Genomic DNA, 22,812 nt, shown 5'->3' with positions numbered 1-22,812 from the left:
ACCCAACTGGCCCTCTTACAGGTCTTGTGCATACTTGTTCAGTTAGAGAAAGTAGCAGAGGAATAGTGAGCCCGGAGGAGGAGACTCTCACCTGCAAGTAAATGTTATTTATCTGGTTTTGCAATTATAGCACACATAACGTTCAGAGACTCACATCCTTTTTTTTTTTCTTTTTTTTTATTGACCTCCCTTTGTGTTGCGTAGTCATTTTTACAACCTTTTTTTCTTTTTCTTTTTTTTTTTTACAATCCATACTTAAATCTGGATTAAAACATGTCTTAAACTTGTACACGCATATTTGCAATGTCATTCGCAGTAATTTGGCCTTGGAATGTTTTTTACTCAGCTAGAATGTAATATCATGGAACTTGAAAATGCATGCATATCACAATTGGACACATGAACAGAATATTCCACACGCAATTAACACTAAGACTCATTAAAAAAAAATCCTCATCATCTTTTTTTATTTGTACAGCAACTCTGCGTTCTCCCTACTTGTATTTCAAGGCTGCACAGGGCTGAAGCTAATGAATCAGTTCAGCACGGCGGTACATGCTGTAGCGTTTACAATCATTAGGCACATTTTATGTCATTTATTGTAAATGCATATGAAATTTGAATGTTCTGTAACACATGCAAATTGAACATATATTTGCATTAAATATAAACATATATTCAATACACGGCAGCTAGATCAATAAATACATTCAATAAAGGGTCGGTTTATCGGTATAGTCTAGATTGCACTTCTGCGGGAGTGCCGGAAATCTCTTCCGTAAGTTGGATCCAGTGGTTCAAAGGTTATTTTTCTCAGGGCTTATATAAACGCTTTGTGTTTCTCTGATTACAACCACCGACACAACCAGCTATGTCGAAGTCCCAGGTCCAGGAGCCCCAGGCGGAGAGCTGTGAGTAGACCAGTCTTTCAGATATGATCACAACATATGCATTAGTTTAAGAATGAAAAAGGACCAGGCCAAAAATAAAAATATACTTCAAACTCTGTGATTTCATTATTTCACAAGACAATTGTGAAGGAAGCTGGTCTCAATCTATAAAAGATAACCTTTCTCTTGTCATGGTGTAAAGTATACATAATTTGTTTTAACTGGTGACTTCACACTTGCTGTGTTTGCGTTAGAAATAAACCTGACCAGCCTCTGTAGAAGCCTGTTTTTTAATAACCTTTGACTTTAGGGGAAAATGCATATCTAACCGAATCAAAATCTTAAATATACGTATTAAGGTGACCTTTTTAAAGGTGTGCATTTTACACTTGTCCAGTCAGTCATAATGGCAGTCTGTTGCATTGAAAATAAGTTGGCATTCTCCACCGCTGCTGCATCAAGGACTCCTGCTGAAATCAGAGCAAGTGAAAGAATGTGAACAATATCTCATTAAAAGCTTTTAGTCATTCTCATCTGTTAACTAAAAGAGGAGCTGACAGGTCTCTACGCAGCAAGAATGAAAAGAACAGAAAATAAAAAAGATGTGCAGGACGATGGCAGTGAATTAAAAAGAGACTCCCCTTTCCCCATCCCCCCAAAAATTCACCCAGAAATTAAAGCACACGCTCGGACGTCATTTGCGATGCTGCAGTAACCACATTCAAAACTCACAAAGTCAACATTGTAAGAGATTGTTACAGCCTATTGTGGTTATCTCTCTAATGCACATTCTCCTGTTTGTTGTCCGCTGCGCTTGTCGTGGGACTGAAGGAAACTCTGTTCTCTGCTGACTAGTTGCAGCATTCACGTGGACAGAGAAGCTCTGATGTTGCAACCTGAGCTCAGCATGTGATTTACTTTTGCTCATCATGTAGCTCTCATGTATATTTTACAGTCTCCATTCTGTGCACAGATATGAGGCAATGAACAGAGATGGGTTATTGAATAACAGATAAGGCAGCCAATAGTGCAGGTGTCATTTATAGTGCATGACCCCGGGGAGCCATGAGTTCACACTAGCAGGAGCTGTTACAGTAGAAACTCTCACGTACTGCAGAGCTGTTGATGTGAGTGTCAGGAGACCGTTTTCAATTACATGCAAGTGAATGTTTGTATGAAAAACATATGGAAACACAAACGACTGTTTGTAATGAGAAATGAGACATTATTAAACGGTTCCGTTGAGATCTCGCCTGCAAATCAGGCACATCCACGATAAATGTGAACATGTGTTCTTTGCACAAGATAATTATATATCACTTCTTCATTCTCACTTTTTCATAGTTCCGAGGCTGTAAATTCTCCACAACACATCACTTGGCTATACTGTGTTTGTGTTATGAGAGAAATGCAGGGAAAACTGGTTGGGAAACTGTGAGGTTACACGCCAAGAGTTCAGATGCTGCTCATGTATCATCTTCATAGATTTTACAGAGTACTTCAGTTAAAACACAACATTTAAGTCTTCTCCTCTCCTCACCAGTATCCAGTAGGCAGAGATGTCCACAGGCCAGTGGGCTGGAGAGCCTGGCGCCTCTGGTAAGTTCTGTGGAGGAAACCCCTGATCCGATCCCCACCACCATCAAGGGAACTATACCAACCTGGATCAATGGGAGCTTCCTGAGAAATGGACCTGGGAAATTTGAATTCGGAAACGACAGGTATTTGAGGAATACTATGAGAGAATATTCTGTGCAGTGCATAAATCCACTGAGCTTTATTGGGATCGCAGTTTGTAAACACATCCCTGTAGAGAGAAATGAGGGTTTTCCCCTTCTCACTGTTTGATTAACAAAAGGCAGATTCCTCAAATAATGAATATTTTTCAGTCTCCATTGTCCCACAGAGTTCACATCCTTCCCTCTATGTATTTTATTTTCTAAACAAACACCCTGGTGGGAAATGAATTGTCTGTTTCTCTCTCAGATACGTCCACTGGTTTGACGGCATGGCACTGATGCACCGCTTTCACATCAGTGAGGGCAATGTCACCTACAGCAGCCGCTTCCTCAGAAGCAACTCATATGTCCAGAACTCAGAGAAGAACCGCATCGTGGTTTCAGAGTTCGGGACATTAGCCATGCCTGATCCCTGCAAGAATATCTTTGCACGATTCTTTTCATACTTTCAGATTCCTGGTACGTGTGTCTGTGTGTCTGTGTAATTCACTTCAGTGCAGCATAATGTACTTAATGCATTACTAAACCATTTATTTAGGCGCATAAGTAACAAGGTAGCTCTACCATATTAGGCATAACTCAAACAGACAGAGAAAATAGTACATTTATATGCGCTATATTAGGGGTGGAGCTGAGTCTGAGTACAGTATTCAGAAAGGCACAAATAACGTGGTATTTACTCATAGTTATTTCGAACAATTAGTTTTCAAATGATTTGCATTTGAGAAGAAGAAAAACATCCTATCAAAAAGCCTGTCTTTCCTCATGTGACCGCAGGGAATATTTTTGCATCTGCCTGGTTTGAGTGACGTTCAGGAGTCAGGGTGAAAGATGATTATTCCATTACCTTACATACTGAGACATCTGCAGTCAAGGTCCTCTCATGTTAGCATTCGTCTTAGTTAGCGTTTGGTGGCTCAGACTATTGTCTGTTGGTAATGGTAAACGGTCTTGCTCAAAGACACTTCAGCCTGTGGCACATTCCGGGGATCGAACCGCTAACCGCTCTAGCTACTGAGCCACCAATCTGGTCTCACCCCTATTGTCATCACAGTCATGTTCTGCCCCTTCAAGTCAGTCTCAATCATCTATATTAGCTGCATTTAATGCAAAACACCAACCAATATTGCATATACATCCTATTATAATAATGGCTGGTTAAAGAATGCTTATTTTAACACTTACTAATACAAATACAAATACTTTTCCCCTCTACATATACAAATACAAATACTGGATGCTTTGCACACTCCTACACTATACATATAAACTGTATAGATACTATATATTCTTCAGTGCTCATGTCCTTGAAGTGGCATATTGTGAAATGTTTATGCAGATTAATGAAGGCTTTTGTTACATTATATTGTGTTTGTTGTTGAGGTAAAGGGAACAAAAGACAGCATCTGTGTGTACGTGGATCTGTGTGCATACTAAGAGGGAGAGATCGATCTGAAGCATACGACATACGACATCTGAAATATGAAGGGGAAAGGAACAGATTTAAGAAAAAGTTTCCAATTACATCTATGAGAGAGATGAGTTTCTCTGGAAATAGTTATATTTAATATGTTCCTCACATCCATATGTGTGAACAGAGGCTACAGATAATGCCGGTGTGAACTTTGTCAAGTACAAAGGAGACTATTACGTCAGTACGGAAACTAACTACATGAGGAGAATAGACCCAGAAAGTCTGGAGACAAAGGAGAAGGTGAGTAAGTGACGTTATAACAGATATTAAGTCTCATTTGAGTGATGGTAAAGAATCAGAGGAATGTAAGTGACTAAAGTTGAGACAATGAGGAGGATTTTTCTCATTTCATTATCAGGTGGACTGGAGTAAGTTTGTTGCTGTTAACTCAGCCACAGCTCATCCACACTATGACCGTGAAGGCGCCACATACAATATGGGAAATTCCTACGGCAGAAATGGTAACCTCACTTCTCTCTCTGCCTCTCTTTGGTTTCTCTGCCTCATAAATACCCGCTCTTCTCTAATATTACTCAGACCTGGTGTGGATGCATTTAGTTACTTTGGCACTGTTGGACAAACTACCAGATGACCTGAAACCTGTCATAACTGCATCCACATTCAAAACTACTGTTACAAGTTTCATCACTGCCAAATGACTGGATTTCTTCTTTTATCATCATCATTTTCTCATATCATCTTCTTACCTGTTGCCATATTCAGTTTAACTTAAAACGAATATGAGTTTACTTGCAACAAATCACCCCGTCTTATATTTTCTCCGTGTGACAAACCGTGTTATGCATCCTCACAGCTTCAGCAGCATGTTGTGTTTTGGGACCTTCTAGGCTTTTTCTATAACATCGTCCGTGTTCCTCCTCCTGGGGAGAATGCAGCGACGCAGGACTCAGCCAACCTGACTGGAGCCGAAGTGATCTGCTCCATCCGTGCAGCTGAACCCAGAAAACCTTCCTATTATCACAGTTTTGGTGAGACATGCACAGAAAAACAAAACATGACGCCTTCCGTTGGCTGCATGGCGAATGTCACTGTTTGAATTCTAGTCTTGTCCTGCTCCTTCTTGTCAATCACGGTTCCTTTGTCTTTCGGTCTCTTTCAGTCTGTCTATAACTCTGCTTCCAACTCAAACACGGAATTCTCACTTATGTCACTAATTAAAACACTGGGTTAACTTCTTTTTTTGTAATTCCCTGGATGCCTTAACTCTTGAGTGATTTGTTATGTTTTGATGTTTTGAGCTAATCCAGATTTTTGTATAAGTCCAACTGTTTTTCAGTGATTCACTGAGACTTTTGATGATCATTTGTAGACAGTCATGTCATGTGGAAACAACTCTGCTCTTTGAGGGAATTCTGAAAACAATCCCACCAGGACCTAGATTTCTGCTGGGAGAACTAATCCCCCTAATAAACAAACACATGAACACTGGATCTCAGTGAAGTCAACAGTATCAAAAGCTTAGCACATTATTTAGAGGTTGGGGAGGTGGGGGAAACTGCAGCAGAGAATTACTGTATCAGCAGTCAGAATTCAGGGTATGAAGCTCTCACTGAGTATGAATGGGAATTAGCTGATAGTCAAACAGTTGATGAAGAGGCCACTGATGATTGAACGCTAAGCTGCTGCCAGTCAGAACTCATTCTTTGCCTTATCTGATAAAAAAAAATATAGCTCTGTTTACTTTGTTGCACTGCACCAATACCTTGATTATATCTCGGCCTGTATTTCCAGCAGATCGCCCATCTCCTGCCAGACTGGCACCGAGAACATGGGGGAATATTGTACAATTATTTGCACCATTTTCCCAGTAGAGTTACAGTAGATAGGGGGTTACGTTTGGTGCCAATTTCGTGTTTATGTGAGAAAACAATGTTCCTGTCCCATGTTTTCCCAATCCCGGGACAAGACAGATTTGATTGGCAAATTGCCAAAAAGGCTGAATGTGACTTTCTGATAAGAGACGAAGTGTCAAACGGCACCATTAATGTGTTTTGCACACCATCAGTTACTAAGTCAATCAGACAACATGGACCCACACCAACTGCCTTTGGGTTGCATGTCCTGACGGTGCACCCCAGCGTTATGCAGATACATACAGGAAGTCACAACTGAAATATCTTCACATGGCCCTTCCAGGAATAGACTGTAATACCTACTTTATATGTGAATGACACGCTGTAGGTAACCACAATGAAATCCACTATCCCAGCGTGACACAGTGAGTCTGTAACATGTAAGCTTACAAAAATATTTTTTTGACGTGTGTTTTTTTGCATATTTTTCCTCCTGTGTGCATGCTCTACATCTGTAGTCATGTCGGAGAACTACATTGTGTTCATTGAGCAGCCTATCAAGCTGAACCTGATGATGATGCTGCTGTACAGAATAATGGGAAAAAGCTTTGACAAGATCATGTCCTGGGAGCCTCAGTACGGCACCGTCTTCCACCTTGTGGACAGACACACCGGCAAGGTTTGTAAAAAAATAAAATAAATTCACTTAATGTACACACAGCTACAACGAAATGTGAAGCGGGAAACATACGGCTGAGGAATAGTCCACTCAACTTGTTTATTTGGATGAAGTCACACTCTGATGGTGTAGCCTTTCTTCGTCCATTGCCGTTCTCGGCGTTTTCATCTCATTACACAACATTAAGCATACAATAGCAAACTTTCAAAATGTTAAGGTGCAACACAATAACAGCCTTGTCGGGAAATGTTAAGAAGAGTGTAGCAGCTTCGTCATGTTTGTTCAAAAGCCTTTTAAACAGTGTTTTCTCTGTATATTGTAAACTGACAGGAAAGTGAAGTAAAGTACAAAGCAGCACCGATGTTCACACTGCATCAGATCAATGCTTTTGAGGAGGATGGGTTCCTGGTGATGGACCTGTGCTGTGGGGACGATGGTGCGGTCATTGGGGACTTCACCCTGGAGAACCTCAGACGAGAATCTGGAGAGGAAACAGATAAGGTGAATGCAATCAGTTTGCCACAAAACAAGTGTTTTTTGTTCATCCATCCGCATCGGTCTCCGAGGTACCGATTGTTAAATTTGACATTGTCTTATTTTTTATTTTACTTACCACATTATGGCAACTTCTGAATTCCCTGTGATTTCATATGTGATTGAAGTATAATATAGAGCGCATTGCTTCAATCAAAACAAACACTGATCAAAACATAAAAAAACAGTGTCAGTACTTTGCATCTGTGTGGGATTGATATTTGTTCCTGAAGTCACGTCGCGCTGTTTATTCAAAGGAGCCACAATTACAGTTTTTCATGTCTGTCTGATGTCTTTTGGCAGTTTTACAACTCATTGTGTAGAAACCTCCCAAGGAGATACGTCCTGCCTCTGAACGTGGATGAACAAACTCCTTTGAACCAAAACCTTGTCACTCTGCATAACTATAAAGCCGCGGCAACAAAGACACAACCTGGAGAGGTATGATTACGCAGCATGCAGAGTGCAGTTATGCATTTATAAAGACATATGTTTAACTGCACATTACTGTTTCAACTGAGATCAGATAAGGAATGGGGCCTATAATCAATGCAGCCAGTTCACTCCCACACACTCCGTGCTATTATTCAGCCTGATGAGATGGTTACGTTACCGTCTGCAAGACAGTAATTTCATGACTTATGGCAGATAAAAATTATGTCCACTATGCAGCCGAGCAATTGTCTTTTAACAGCTCATGCGTGGCCCACACACACACACACACTCACTGCCCACCATTTTCTTATGGCAGAACAAATCTGAAAAAAGGTGATGTCTTAGTTGTCATGACTACCTAAGTGACTCTGTACTCTTAGTTCTCAGAGAGAATGGTGTAATATGTAACAGGTGAAATGCAGTTGTTGCAAAACCAGCAGGAACATATAAGCTGGTTGTTGCAATCAAAAGAAAATTAAATGAAAAGAAATTGATTTATTCTTAACTACGAAATGTTCAGGTATCCATTTACCGGTTAGGGAGAATAATGCAGTATTGATTTCTTGCTCACATAACAATGTAAAGATGCATTGTAAAAGTAGGTCCACTGGTGTGCATCAACTTCCGGCTGAAATGTTCAACTTGCACTGATTTGAGCGCGATTCCGAACCTGCAGGTTTACATGACGCACGAGGAGCTCCACAGTGATGAGCTGCTGCAGTACGGCGGCCTTGAGTTCCCCCAGATCAATTATGAGAAGTGCAACGGCAGACCTTACCGCTACTTCTACTCCTGTGGCTTTGGACACGTCTTCGGTGACTCCCTGCTCAAAATGGATGTCCACACCAAGGAGCTTAAGGTCCTCTATCAATCAAACAGTGCTTAGAGAGATCTCATTGTTACCTGGGCAGGGCATTACCACATCAAAGTTATTTCTGCTGCTGTTCTTCTATCAGAGTGGGTTGTGAGGTGGTTTTCTGACATGAAACAGTTGAGAGTAAAGGGTATGTTTGTGTGATTTTTCCCTGCCTAGGTGTGGCGTTATGCTGGCTTGTACCCGTCTGAGCCTGTCTTTGTTGCGTCGCCCGAAGCTACTGAAGAAGATGATGGAGTGGTCTTGTCAGTCATCATCACACCCAGAGAGGTAATTTAACAATGAATATGTAGAAGGGCATGTGGCGGTTTTTCATGGCGATGCTGATATTTAAGGATGCAACATTCTTATCTGAAATTTTGAGAGAGCACAGAGACTCTCCACCGTTCAGTGACTTGAAGCAAATTACTGACAACGAGACGTGAAGCACTTTCCTGCGACAACTTCTGATCAGCTCTGCAGCTTGGCTGTAATGAGAGCAGACTGTTTTAATTTTCTCAGATGATTTGATCATTACCTCTCCAATTACCAGAAGGCCCACCTGTTCTCAAAGCGGAGAGCTTCATCTGTTTATTAAACTCCTGTCAACCAGTAGAACACATGATGGACCACCGATAGGCTATAAGATTACCACCACAGACACAAACACCTTTGAGTGAGAGTGATTTTTCTGTTTTACTCTCACAGAATACACTTTATATTATGACTACGTAGTTCTATCTCTCAGCTGGCCGATGTGGGTATCAGGGAGGGGATTTTAGTTACGTGACCGGATTCACATTCTACTTTGTTTTTCACAATTTCAGGTATCCAGATTTTGGCACTTTCATCAGCCCAGTGTTCAAAGTTCTTGTCCTGTTGACACAACTGTTTCACTGTCCCTATTTCACGCAGTCCTTCTCCCACTAGGCCTAACAACCTAAAGCCATCAATAAGTGACACAAATAGACACGCAACCAAGAATGACAACGCTGTAAATGCAGCAAAACGAACAGAAAACAGACCAAACTGAACCTACTTGTACATTATTATTAGTATTAACTAAATCAACAAGTTATATGGCTTCAGTTAATACTTAATCTAATATAATGCATTTTGCATGGACTCATGGTATGTTTTACTGTAGCCTTGGCCATTTTCATCTACAGTGAAGAATTTTTATCCCACAGGCAGCCTTGCCCATTATTAACTTTGAAGGCATTACCTTGAGTGATGCTGGCGTTATGTGGTATCTCTGCACTGTGAGATTCATAAAGAAAAATAAGATACATAACAACAGACTTGAGCACATAAGTTTGAGCACATACATATTTCCGTTGTGCACGGGGAAGACAAGACACCGTTGGTACTTTCCCTATCATAAGGATGTTCTGTGTGTCTTATATGTACACAACGTATTTGACCTCCTCCTTATCTGTTTTCAGGAGAAAAGTAGTTTCTTGCTCGTTCTGGATGCCAAGACCTTCACCGAGCTGGGCAGAGCTGAGGTCCCTGTCAATATCCCATCTGGGACCCACGGCGTGTTTAACAAGATGGTCTAGATGTGCCGCTGTTTGCAACTCTGTGGCAAATTGCTGAAACTGAACCAGCAACCGGCCACTTTATCCACAGAATAGAATATCTCAGAAGATGTCATTGCCTGTGAAACTCCTGAACTGTTAAAGACAGAAGGAAAGGAATATGGGGGGAAAACTGCAGACGGGTGCTATTTCTTTGTGCCTGCTTGATAGAAATAGGAGCATGTCCTCAGTTTGCTGCCATTACATTAAGAAAGATGACAATCTCTTGGACAATAACAAGACAACTAGCCCAGCATAGCCTCAGCACACAGATGTAGACTGTCCTCTGTGTGTTTTAATGTGCCCTTGTAAGAATTTTAAATACCCCTTTAGGTACCAAACAGCTAATAAGGCTACTTACTTGGAAGGACTAATATTGTCAGTGGGAAAAATACATTAAAATCAATACACACATTTAAATAAAATATGTTTCCCTTTTTTCTGTTAAAACACAAAGTGTTTTTGCCTCATCACACCACTGGAAACGCTATACTCCCAGGGAGAACAGAACAGCACTTAGGATACATAAAAATGCATCAGAGAAAATTCAATTTATGTCACAGTAATGTGATAGAAATGGACAACGTCTGAAATGCCTGGAAAACAAATGGATCTAACTGGTCGATAGCCTCCAGAGAGTCTAGCGGAGGTCACATCAGAAACGTCGTTCTGTCCGCTCAAACCAACCCAAAACTAAGCTGTCGTATACACAAACGCTGACATTTGGGACCTGACGTTTGAACAACAGCCGCTTGTTGTTTCGATGTGGTAAACCGTCCCACTCTAGTCAACTGTGAGCTGGACAGAAAACAGGGAGACTGTAACACACAGGACCTACATATAATGTGAAGTAGCCTAAAGCTGCATTTGTCACTCCACCATCTCCGCAATTGATTTATTGTATTGGCTATTTTCCTTCTCACATTGATTTGAAAGGACTGATTTGAACTGACTTTGGGCTCTGTGCCTGATACAGACACTCTGTGCGGAAGCTTGAAGAATATTGAAATATTTTCCCTTTTTTTTTAATATTTCAATATCGGCTTTTAGTCAAGCATTTTAGTGGGAACATTTTAAAGATATTTTTCAAAATCAAGTCCCAACCTTATCAGACGGCGGTTTCACATTTGGCTTCATATTACACTGATAAAATAGGAAGGAGTAGAGCTATAATGTACTGTTTAAATGAATTTAAGGCCGGGGATTATGAACGCTTATGTTCTTGTCATGTTCTCTGTTCAACTCTGGCTGTGTTTTCTAATAAGCATGCTAGTCTCCCAAGATACACATTAATTAGCCTATAATTCCTAATCTAATCAGCCATGCTTCACCTCTGTGAGTGCTTGCATGTGTGTCTGTGAGTGCTTGCGGGTATGTGTGTGTGTGTGTGTGTGCTTATAATGTATGGTCTGAATCTTGGGTTCATCAGTGCTCTCTCCAATGGGCTTTACCAGCAGAAAAAGATGCAGTAACCTTTGCCCTCACATAGATCTCATGCTACGCTTCATGGTATTATCAGCGTTGCCCAAATCTAAAGAATCAATGGATGATGAGGATCGATGGCTCAGTCAAGGTGTTATTCTAGATAATTAACACATCAAAGGTTACATTTCTTGGTTTCGGCTAAGTGGAATTTAAATGACAAATGCCAAATGCTCTGGCCACAGGCATCAGTGAAACATGCACAGACTGAAACAAATAAAATCACATGCACATTTGTATGGAAGTATTTCAAAATGACAGTGTGGACTGTCTCATTTTAGAGTGAGCATTTCAAACCCCATGCCGTCTCACTACACAAGTTACTGCACAGAGTCTTAAATATGATTGTTTAATGTATCATCATTTCATATCCCATGAACTCACGATGATTCCATCTATATTCACCATATTAGACACACTTGTGAAAGGCATCCAGTGATTTCCCTCAGCAGTGAGAAGAGTGTCTTCTATATCCAGATTTGTCATTCCCAATCTTCACGGTCTCAATCTTATGGGAGCACGCTTATCTGACATATACATTACGTGCATCTCTCTGCATGGACTGTGCACATAAGCATATGGGTATTTATGAAAGAGTGTACAGATGTGGTACCATGCACGTGTGTGTGTGTGTGTGTGTGTGTGTGTGTGTGTGTGTGTGTTTCTCTGTGGGCTAATTCTACACGTGAAAAAACTGCAGATGCTTTATGAAGTCAGAATGGAGCAATTAAATAAGCACAGAGAGGGGGTGAATCCTGCAGTGTCATCAAGAATAAAATCCAGCCTGGACCTGACAAGAAAAAAAAAGAAGTGAGACGAGGGCTTATACATATTGCACACTATCTCTTTGATTGACTCCCTTGATTTCATGCTTTTTTTTTTCTTGCATTATTAGAAATGTCGTTTTGCTTCTGAGTCTACCGCCCAGGCAACTGTAAACTTTATAGAGTTTATGCAACTGATCTTCAGTGAAAAAATATTTGAACAACTCTCTGTTCTCTGCTCAAATAAAAGAATATAATTGTCTCATGTTTGGAAGAAACGCTTGAAAAGCAAAAGTTTCAAATGTGCATGAGAGGAATGTCAGTCAGTGCTAATCCAGGACAGATGCATGATGACGCTTTACGCTGGCGTCATAATGACAGCGACTGCAAACTCGAGAGCGGAGAATAAGGTTGGGCCAATGTAGGCAGAATGGGGCTGATGTTTCCACTGTAATAGCGAGCCCTTTTCCCTGTTGGAAGGGACGTTGGACTGACAGTCAAACATCATTACGAGCGAGTGGCCCTGCCATTTGTCACTGTCACAGCCGCTAAATAGAGACTTTGTTTTCGAGATTTGTAGAGATTTATGACATTCTAGGCACCATTTAAGCAGCGATGCACAACCTAGTCATTTTGTTTAATGTGAAGCCACTTTGAAAAATGGCAGATTCTGCGGTTTGTGGGCTTTGCTATTTCCTTTGAGTGAAAATATAATGAGACATTGTGCTCATTTTTTTTTCTTTTTTAATATCTTTCTTTCAATCAGAGGAAGCGCGGATGTTCTGTGAAGTGTTGGTTTATTGCTGAAATAAATGGTGGCATTTTCATGACTATTGTCGAACCCACCTTTGAACCCTATGCCTGAGAATCATTTGCAGAATTCTATGGGTTGTGGGAATGAACCCCTGATGTCAGCCAGAAATGAATTGGCCAAGTGACCTTGCAGAGTTCTTGAATAAAAGATTCACTATGTGTTAGCTGACTGGACAATCTTGCTATAAGCGCAAGTTGCCAATACACTTATTATTTCGTCAGAATTCCCTCTTTGACATGTTGCAGTTGTAGCCTTCACTCTTCTACAGATTATTACTAAACAGAACTGTAAAAGCTCTCCTATGAAAAGTGTAACAATCATATAAGGATGCATATAGGCTTTCACACAACATCCTATGGCAGTACCACAGGAAATATAATATAATAAAAAAAGCCAAAAAAAAAAAAAGAAAAAAAGCCACACAGGCCAGGTGGGGTCACTGTAGTTTCATATGCTGAAGACCACAGGTGCATCTTCTCCCAGCAGGAAAATTAGAAGAATGTTCAGGCGATTGTTCTGTGGGGTAACATTTATTATGTGTGCCAGGGTTTCCAATGAGAGCGCCCATCTGCAGCGCCCTCTTTCGACGCACAGAAGCCCCTCTTTATAAACTGCTGCGATGCCTCGACACGCATGCAGTCAGTGAAAAAGGAGCGTTCACTCCCTCCAGAGGAGCGCAAAGCTTTTTGAGAGAGCCAGTGGTGAGGGGGGGAAAAAAAATCCTGCCAGCGTTTAACAGCACTTTTCAGCTGAGTTCTTCAGAGATACTGGCACATCATTTCACAGCAGTTTGAGGACTGTTAGGGACAAATTTGTCTCCAAGGATCAATTGGAGTGGGCAGACTGAGTCCCTTATAATGCGGAGAGATCAAGTCTCAGTAGTTTGTCGGTATGTACGCAGCGCAGACGGACAACGAGAAACTGCTTTCATGGATTGACTGACTGATTGGTTTCTTGATTGCCATTTTGTCTTTTTTTTTTTCTTTTTATTCACTTCAGGGAATTTTTCTGTGTCGGGGTTAGGCTATTGTTGCCAAAAATTTGTGGATTATTATCTTATTGGGAGTCGAGGATTTTTTTTCTTTTTTTCTTTTTTTTTTTTGCTCAAAGGGTGCGTGTTTATTTGGGAGTTGGATGAGAATATTGATTTTTTTTTTTAACAGTTAGACTACGCCTGGGTTACGGATCCGAAGAAGGGAACTAACCTTTCAAAAGGTGGAATTATTAGTCTAATTGGACCACAACCCATCTCTCCCGCCGCTGAGTCCAGTATGAAGTCTCTCATGGTGTGGATGTGCGTCTGCATCTTATTTCTGCTCCTAGGTAAGAAGTGGCATACGGACATAACACGTGCAATTGTCCGCAGATCGTGGATTTTGTAGGTCACAGAGGTGCTTTATTCCATCTGTAGTTATTGTCAGAAGAAAACATTTTCATGGTATGCAGCCACTTTTCTCATGCGGGGTTTGTCTGAGGGCACAAGGTTATTCTGCTTTTACATTGTGTGCACTATCGTTCAGTTGGGCGTCCACGTTATAGGCGGACGGTTTGATTAGATTGTGTTTGATTTTTAGTCACCAACGGAACTTGATCTGTGCGACTCAATCGTCTGTATTGGATCCATTAAACATCAACAGGTTCCCATGTGGAAATAAAAAGCTCATTGGGGAGGGAAAAAAAGAGAGAAAAAGATCGGTCAGTAGAAGAAATTTCTGAGTGATTTTACATTTACACATTTGGGTTTTGTTGGCTAAATACGACAAAATCGACTATCATCATCGTCATCTTTCGCGTCGCCATGAACACCACAGTTATCTAAACTATCACAGTTATCTTTGCTAATATTTTCCACTCTGACACATAATTAAAATCATCTGGCTGACACGATCCTTTCACACTCAACTTCGTCTAACTCTTCTTCTGAAATCCCCTCTTCTCGGCCGAGCTCAGTGCATCAGCTCACCACAAGGGGTCTCTCTTGTCATTTCACCAGAACAGTTTGTGCTTTGGTTTGTGGTTAAGGGTGCGTTTGAATCTTGTCTCCTGTCAATCGGCAACACCTGAGACTGGATCGGTGTTTACTCAGCGTGTGCTCATTTTCTGCTCACCTAGATGCAAATTAAATGTAGTTCTTGATTACGTGCTCGCTTGACATGACATAATTAGATATTCTTCAATGAGCAGGGCTTTGCTTTGGTAAGGTTTTGCAAGATTATTACAGGTGCACTCAGGTTTGTTTTGGCGCTTCAGTTGCACCGATATCAATACAGTGCAAAACACTTTATTTAAAGTGAGTGAGACATAAGAAGACGAGAGGTCAAATGTGAACCGAGATATATAAACTTTGATGAAAGACTTTGGCATGTACGAAAGAGCAATAGACCATCAAATCCGTGTGTGGGCCCACACACTTGTTGCAAGAACGCAATTTAATATATACGATAATATCAAGCTCATGCAAACACGAACGCAAACCCAAAGTCCTGCACACATTTATTTGCAATGTCTGAGCACCCCTTTTTCTTGTCACCCCCACACCTATCTCCTTGTCCCCACCTAGATGAGGCAGCGAGCTCTTTGGATGGCCCCTCAGCTTTGTCTGTGTCCTTGGCCAGCGGTGCTCCAGGATCTCCAAGCACCGGGTCTGAGCCTGGAGCTCAGCCAGAAGTGGTGGATTGCATCCAGGCAAGTGACATGTGCAACCAGAACCCTTACTGCAGCTCTCGGTACCGGGTGATGCGCCAGTGCCTTGTGGGCAAGGAGAAGGAAGCTATGCTGGATAACAACAGGGAGTGCCAGGCTGCCTTGGAAGTGCTGCAGGATAGCCCTCTGTATGACTGCCGCTGTAAGAGAGGCATGAAGAAGGAGCTGCAGTGTCTGCAGAACTACTGGACCATCCACATGGGACTTACTGAAGGTAGGAAGCAGATGGTTTCATGGTCTAGGACAATCCCTATAGCAACACTATTAATTGTGTGGCAATGTCATCAAGAAGGATACCTCTTTAAGTCATACAGTCATACAGTTTCTTTATAAAATAGATGTTCATGTAAAATTATTACTTTTCTTTTTTAATTAGTTGTCAGATTATTATGGACTACCTCTGTGTCGTTTGTCTGCTTCTGTTCTCCCCCTGTGACTGTAAATTCCGCTCACACCATTCTCAGTGATGTTACAGCTGGAGCTGTATTGCAGGGCTCAGCATGAACCTCACAGTCAAGAACAACACGACATGCATACAACAAGACCCATGATCACACCGCTGCAGTAAATACTGTGAGGTTGTCGCTGCAGATATCCAGTGCACCGCCACTGATACTAATGTGTATGACTTTGCTATTTCTTCAGCACCGTAACACATAATTTTAAGCGAATCATCTGATGTCAAGACCAGAGTTTTTTATTTCCAAGCAGAGACAATAAGGATGTTTGCTACACCCACTGTTGATGCCCTATTCCCCGATGTCCTCTTGTAGTGATGCCCAGAAGGCCTTGATGAAAAATATATGTACACTTCCCTACTTTCCTCACCCTCCCAGATATAATGGAGCTATTATGGGATTACATTAGGTAGACCTGTTAGGGCTGACTTATTGGTTTTCACCTAAAGTGTTCCATTTTTCCATCAAATTATGTTACAATCATATTGCGCAGTGGTCCTTATATGTCCACTTATGCAGGACTTAAAATGGCACTCTTGTTGTTAGATCCCAACCTTGTGGTTTTTACATCCAAGCAGATGTCTGGACTGACATTAGTCTTTGTCCATCTAGAAGGGTAAACAGCACATGGCTTCCTATCAAGATGAATCTGACTGAATCAGAGCTGCTTCAGATGCTGCATCCTGGGCAACAGCCTAAAAGGGGACTGCAACCCAGTGACATTTGTCAGTGCTTCTACATGTGGTAAAAGTCCCTGTGATTGATGTCAAGTGTCCATGTAAACATGGAGGACATAATGTACTCATCTGCTTTGACACGTGTGGTAAGGGTGGAAATGTTGCAAAGTCTCTAAGCTTTGAGCATTCTGGGCTTTTGTGTGGTGATCCGTGAAGTGACTCGCCAGGCTGACTGCTCATAGTACCAGCTACACTTCATCAGACTGATGGTAGCAGAGGGTCCCTGACATGAGTTCAAGGGAAATGTAATGACATGGATGCTCCTCAGGCCTTCTGCCTCTCTTCCTATCTTTCTTGCTTCTTCTAGCTCTTTCTCCTTTGTAATGATATTTCTGCTCTCCCTTCTGGTTCACACGCACCTGCTCCTTTCCCCAACAAACACCACCATTCAAAGTGTTTGTGTTTGAATGCATCATGCAAGTTGTGTTGCTGCCATGCGTGGAGACCTCCTCAGCCTGCAGTGGGCTCACGGAGTACTTGTTTCTTTCTGACCTTTCTGTCCTGTTTTGGCCTTGTCGCCCTTGGAGATAAAACCCGATTTAACACACAACGAAAAGCTCTTACACTGCCGCTTTAATCTAATCACGATCCATTGTGCAGTCAAGCAGGCTTTTGTTAACTGGAAACAATCTATGTACAACATCCTTCTCTGGAAACTAACACGAAAGGCCGAATCCCAGCAGACCCCCTCAAAATGGGGCTAAACAACTTTAAAAATCGTTTGTGGATAGAACGGAAAGGTGTTGCTGTAGAAGTAGGGTTAGATGTAGTTTTATTCTACTAAAGTATATGTGGAAAAGTGATGGGTGCAAGAGTGCGTGAGAGGGAAACAAATGAAGAGGATGTAGGTGCACGGGATTCAAAGGAGTGACGCTTGAAAAGGTGAACGGAAATTAATCAAAGGAGGAGATGGTTAGAGGCCATGCATTTTTCACTGATGTGATGAGCTCTGCATGAAGAGTATCGTCTGGTTAATGGCTTGAGGGCAGATATATTTACACCTAAGGCCAACACATAGTAGCTCAGGAACACCAGCAAGCCATAAAGAAATCTCACCCTATGACTTGAACTTGGTATGTTGCTTATGACCCGCGTTGACCAGCGGTAGGAAGGGTGCCTGCAAGACCGGAGGTTAAACCACTTCGTCCATGAAGAGGCAGCTGATATCGACTAGGGTTGGATACACCACCCAGCTCCCTGACCAGCCTTGCACAAACTGTACAAAGATACTCCGCTGCCTAGGGCAAGGTTAACCCATTAACTAAGTGTGTGTATTAATATCCTTTGCAAACACAGAACCAAGTGAATGTTGAAAACAGTTTAGTTAGAAGTGCATAAATGATTTAGCAGTGGACAAATAGAAAAGAGGTGATGTGTTTCTGTGTTTAATGTGTTTTTTAGAGCGAATTAATTAAACTTCTTTATACGTGTACGGCTTTATAAAAAAGAAACACAGGCGGTTTAACTTTTATAGGACGAATACTCATTAACAAACAGTGTTTTTGTTCAAACTTTTTTTAACATGGGCATCAAATAATTCTGTGATGATTTCCTTGTATTAATTTCGAAAGGTGCAAAACAGAGATATTTAAAATTAAAGACAACTTTATAAGTGTATTCGTCTTTAAATTCTTTACTTAGCTTACCCTGCTCCTCACTCCTCTTTCTTGTTCCAGTCACATGATGGTTGCGTTCACACCATAAGCTTACACAGGATTCAGGATTTGTGATGAAGATGTGATAAAACAGCACATTGTGGTTTAAGGCAAGACATCACAGGTGGATAGCCTCAAATTTTCAATAATAGATGTCACCATGAAACTTCTTCAGTTGATTACTTACATAAATGCAAGAACTGGATATCTCTTTTTATTACTCTATAGATCACAAAATACTGTCAACAGTCCAAAAACAAATCTAATTTTACAAATCCTTCAAAACTTATCTTATAATCATATCAGCATATGTGATGTCAAAATATCAGAATAAATTTTCAAGTTGATTCAAGCGTGGAGTGTGAATGATGAACCATTGCTGATCGTCTCCACGTTCATCTCTTTTTACCAAAGACAATTTATGGCAGGATGAACTCAGGTGAGTCTGACTTCGCCTCTCCTCTCCTTCATGTTTCTTTTTCTTGACTTATCTTGCTAATTTGAGCTGTAATTTTCTTCTGCTCCTTCTTCTTCTTCACAGCATTTTTTAATGTCCCTCATAGATAAACATAGACCGGCAGAATATCTGGTCATTTTGTCACAAATCGACATCGACCAATGAGAGTGCGAGTTTCACTTCAGATCGACCTTTCTACATTCACGATTGGTTGTCTATACAGAGGGTATGACCATATTTGGTCCCTTCTGCAGGAGAAAAGGGGCTTCACAACGGTACCTCATATGCCAGTGTAGAGACAAGACTTTTAGCAGATTTAGGAGTAAATTAGAGGGGCAGCATGGACAAAGTGTAGCGAAATGAACACCTAAATATGTATTTTGATATTTTTTTTTTAAACTAGTTTGATAGAAGACATTCTAATAAAGCACAAAAATGGAAAAAAATGATGAAAATACTGTGCTTTTGCCTGCTGTGTCTTGCTTTAAAATCAAATTGAAATGTTGTTGATTTCAGAAATTAATGAATCAACACAATTTTCTCATATCTTCACTTGGGTCCCCATGTAACATCACATGTTGTTGTGTGGTGTGTTGTCAGTAAATGTGATGGCTGCTTTACGCGACAAGTTCTGAGAATTTTCGTGTGAGTAAGCAGAAGCACTGCTTTGAAGCCCTGCTGTAAATGTTTCAACTATTTTTGTTTGCGACGCTTCACAGTGAAAATGTCACTCTTGTTTGACAGCAAACGGGAGAGTCTGCCCAGGGGCTGAAATGTTAAGCGTTCACCTCGAGCTGCTGCGGATGCGGTGCCTGTGAGACGCGTCTGTAAATTACATCTGTGATAACAAACAAAGGTGAAATGTATTTAAAAGTTGACAATGTGCGTGTTGAAACAATAAATTTCTGCTGCGAAAACACCTACAGCACCGACTGCCTAAGTGACAATGACGTGATTCATTACCGTCATCAAGTGTTGCTTGATGTGTGCACAATGATACATTTCAGCAGGTGGTAGCAACTACAGCTTTTGCACTGCAACTTTTTCAGTTTTAAAACGCATTTTTCACCCATGCGAGTGTGTTTGAAAAACGAGGTCCTGCAGATATAGTGTGCTCTCAGTTTTTCTTCTTGATTACTATCGTCTGCCTTTACTGGACTGCACTGCCCAGTTTGGCTTGAAAACCCCCAGCTAAAAGGTGTTATGACGCCAATGTTTGATTTATCGGTAATTGCGCTAATGGTGACCCGTTAATTGTGTTTTCTAACGGAAAATGGCAGCTGAATTCAATGTGTCAATGCAGCCATCCTTGATGGATAATGGGTGCTTTCTTCTCTGAATGGGTTTGTGTTTGTGTGAGGTAGCGGGGTCTACATGGCAGTTTGAATCTATAAAAGAAGTAATTACTAAGGAAGAACTATTGGCTGCTGCACACAGGAATATTGCATTGGTGGCCGTGGTTCTCTTTCAATTGTGCCCTGGGCCTCATGTGAATATAACCTTGCAGTTTTGCAGTGGAATAGGTCATTTAAACAATAAGTTCCACACCTTCAACATACATTATTTCGCAGCGTCGGCTATGTAATCACAACCTAAGTCTCAAAGTTGGAATCGAAGAACTTTTCATGAGGACCTTTCAGAGCAGTTTAATTAGCTGAGCTAACTTTCACCGCCGCAGAGAGAGAGAAAGGAGTGCTCCGTCAGGGCTCCGTGCCGGTTTGTCCACGCTCTTTGTGAAAGGAGACTGTATCTTTACATGAAAATTACCAGAATACTGGACAATTTTACCGAATGATTTATTTCCTCAGTTTTTATGAATGTCAGCATTTCAAAGGTCACCCGCGGAATATGTCGCTACATCATTCTAATACCATGGGTTGGACTGCAAATGCTGTGGGAAGTTGCCAGAAATGGACAGTGTGAGAATTCTGGCTGCATCATGATAGAGTCAGGCATAGGAGGAGGAGTAATGGAGAGAGCGGGAGAGAAGACAGGAGGTGAGGACAGGAGGCGAGGACAGGGCGGAGGATAAGTGATGAGGGGTGAGGGAAATTTTAGAGAGAGATGGAGAAAGACCAAAGAATGAAAGAGTGAGATGAAGAAAGAGGGAGTCATGGGGGAAGGGGGGGTTACAAAGGTACACAGTATTCCTGGGTGAAACCATCATTACTATGAGCAATGGTAGCAGTCACCGGCCATTACCTTAGCCATCCACTGTCATAAGCAGAACATTTTTCCAGCCTGCCCCGCATGTCAGGGGATAGGGGGAGCAGGCTCCTGCATGCTGAATGTGTCCTCTCTGCTTCCTCCCTCCCTGCACTGGAGACTCATCCTGCACTCGCTAGGTGGCTACTTCATCATCAGAGGAAGGGACCTGTCGATAGCTTCTGGAAGTGATCAATAAGGTCTTTTAGAGCATTCCCCTCATCGTCCTTTCCATCCCTCCTTCTCCCCTTGTCATCCCCTAACCTAAGATGTGTAAAGGATCAGTGAAATATGATGACAAAACGGTCACTGTTTGTCTTCATAAATCTGTCTAATGATTATCTATATTGAAAGGCGAACTGCCCGGGATGGCTCCCGTTCGCCGTGAGGCTGGTATATAGTGTGACAGTGCAGCAGAAATGGGAGGCAGGTAGTGGGGTTCAGATTAGCCTTTTACAGCAGAGTGAGTTCTCGGGCCCTCGATCAGAGCCGAGTGAGTGGCGGCCCATTCCGCTCACTGAATACTGTCATGATGTGGGCATTAAGACTCACTCCTGGCAGAAAGGTTCACAGTGGCGCTGGATGAATGCACGTCATCGGAGTCAACTGCCAGGCCCAGTGGCCTCTTTCTTTCTCCGTCTGTCACTCTCTCTGCATCGTGAAAAGCCCGCATGCCTTTTTCCGTCTCGCATATGGAGGCATTCAAAACACAGCTAGGCGTTAAACATTTTTTTTTTTTTTTTTTACAGCCGTCCCTTGATCACCAGTTCATCTACACACCGGAAACAATTATGTTTACTGCATGTATTTAAGTTCTTCAAAAAAATTGATTTAGTCATAACTCGCTGGTGCTTTTGCCGCCTCTAAAATGGGTGAAAAGAGAAAGAGTTTTTACCATCAATATTTGACATTTAGCACCTGACATTAAGTATAGTGATGATTCAATTTTAACAGGGTGTTTTTTTCTATTATTATTATTAACATTACATTCGCATAGCCAAAGGGAAGACTGAAAATTTCTGCACTCATTTCCTCAGCTGTGTTTGCCCACCGCACCACGCTGGATTGGAATTGTGACTTGAAATATTATTCTGAGCTAATCCAATATTCTATTTGTATGGTTTGAAATTGAGTTTAAAATGTCAATATCACTTCAAAAGCCGAGCCGTTAACTGAATTTATGCCGCAGCTTGCGTTCTGTTAAGCACAATCTGAAAAAAAAAGGAAAAAAAAGATGCATTTGCGGTATCGCTTCGCTCTATCTTTTCTTCGCTGGAGTGAGCACGTCATGGGAGGAAGTTGAGGGGAAAGATTAATGCATTTTATTCTAATGTAATAAGAGTAACCATATTCCAGTGCTTCCTCTGATACCTTCCTATAATCCAAGTGTACCTTAAGACGTGATTTAAAAGGAGACTGGTCTCCGTAGGCTGAACTCGACGGAAGGCTCCTCGGAAACTTTTGGTTTCAGCAAAGGCTCGGTCACCTTTTGGTTCCAGCTGAGTTCGTGCCACAGCCAGCAGGGCTCTGCAGAGGACC

General features: G+C 41.6%; 2 protein-coding genes and 1 long non-coding RNA gene across 3 annotated transcripts in view; 2 read left to right on the top strand and 1 right to left on the bottom strand.

Annotated features, from left to right (window-relative positions):
* Positions 1-837: 837 nt before the first annotated feature.
* On the top strand, positions 838-10,423 carry bco2l (beta-carotene 15, 15-dioxygenase 2, like). The gene is made up of 12 exons (XM_047591618.1): positions 838-911; positions 2,434-2,611; positions 2,877-3,088; positions 4,228-4,343; positions 4,462-4,564; positions 4,952-5,092; positions 6,436-6,596; positions 6,927-7,097; positions 7,434-7,571; positions 8,242-8,424; positions 8,599-8,709; positions 9,864-10,423. Exons 1-12 carry the CDS (start codon positions 872-874, stop codon positions 9,978-9,980), a joined length of 1,671 nt encoding a protein of 556 aa, XP_047447574.1. The 5' UTR covers positions 838-871; the 3' UTR covers positions 9,981-10,423.
* Positions 10,158-15,753, bottom strand: LOC125012026. Its single transcript, XR_007113243.1, has 2 exons — positions 15,615-15,753; positions 10,158-14,377 (listed from the first exon to the last, which is right to left on the bottom strand). It is a non-coding gene; the product is annotated as an uncharacterized LOC125012026 (long non-coding RNA).
* LOC125012025 (GDNF family receptor alpha-2-like) overlaps positions 14,247-22,812 on the top strand; it is a 47,971-nt gene continuing 39,405 nt past the window's right edge. Inside the window, exons 1-2 of the mRNA XM_047591619.1 lie at positions 14,247-14,381; positions 15,619-15,975. Coding sequence (XP_047447575.1) covers positions 14,330-14,381; positions 15,619-15,975 — 409 coding nt within the window. The 5' untranslated portion in view covers positions 14,247-14,329. The remainder of the gene's footprint in view (positions 14,382-15,618; positions 15,976-22,812) is intronic.

The sequence above is a fragment of the Mugil cephalus genome, chromosome 8 (genome assembly GCF_022458985.1).
Source record: "Mugil cephalus isolate CIBA_MC_2020 chromosome 8, CIBA_Mcephalus_1.1, whole genome shotgun sequence".
Classification (NCBI taxonomy): Eukaryota; Metazoa; Chordata; class Actinopteri; order Mugiliformes; family Mugilidae; genus Mugil; species Mugil cephalus.
This window is presented reverse-complemented; position numbering and strand designations above follow the sequence as displayed.

Coding starts and splice junctions, on each gene's coding strand:
- bco2l (XM_047591618.1), top strand. CDS start 872: ATGTCGAAGTCCCAGGTCCAGGAGCCCCAGGCGGAGAGCT. Junction 4,565..4,951: donor AAATTCCTACGGCAGAAATG/GTAACCTCACTT, acceptor GGGACCTTCTAG/GCTTTTTCTATAACATCGTC. Junction 7,098..7,433: donor CTGGAGAGGAAACAGATAAG/GTGAATGCAATC, acceptor GTCTTTTGGCAG/TTTTACAACTCATTGTGTAG.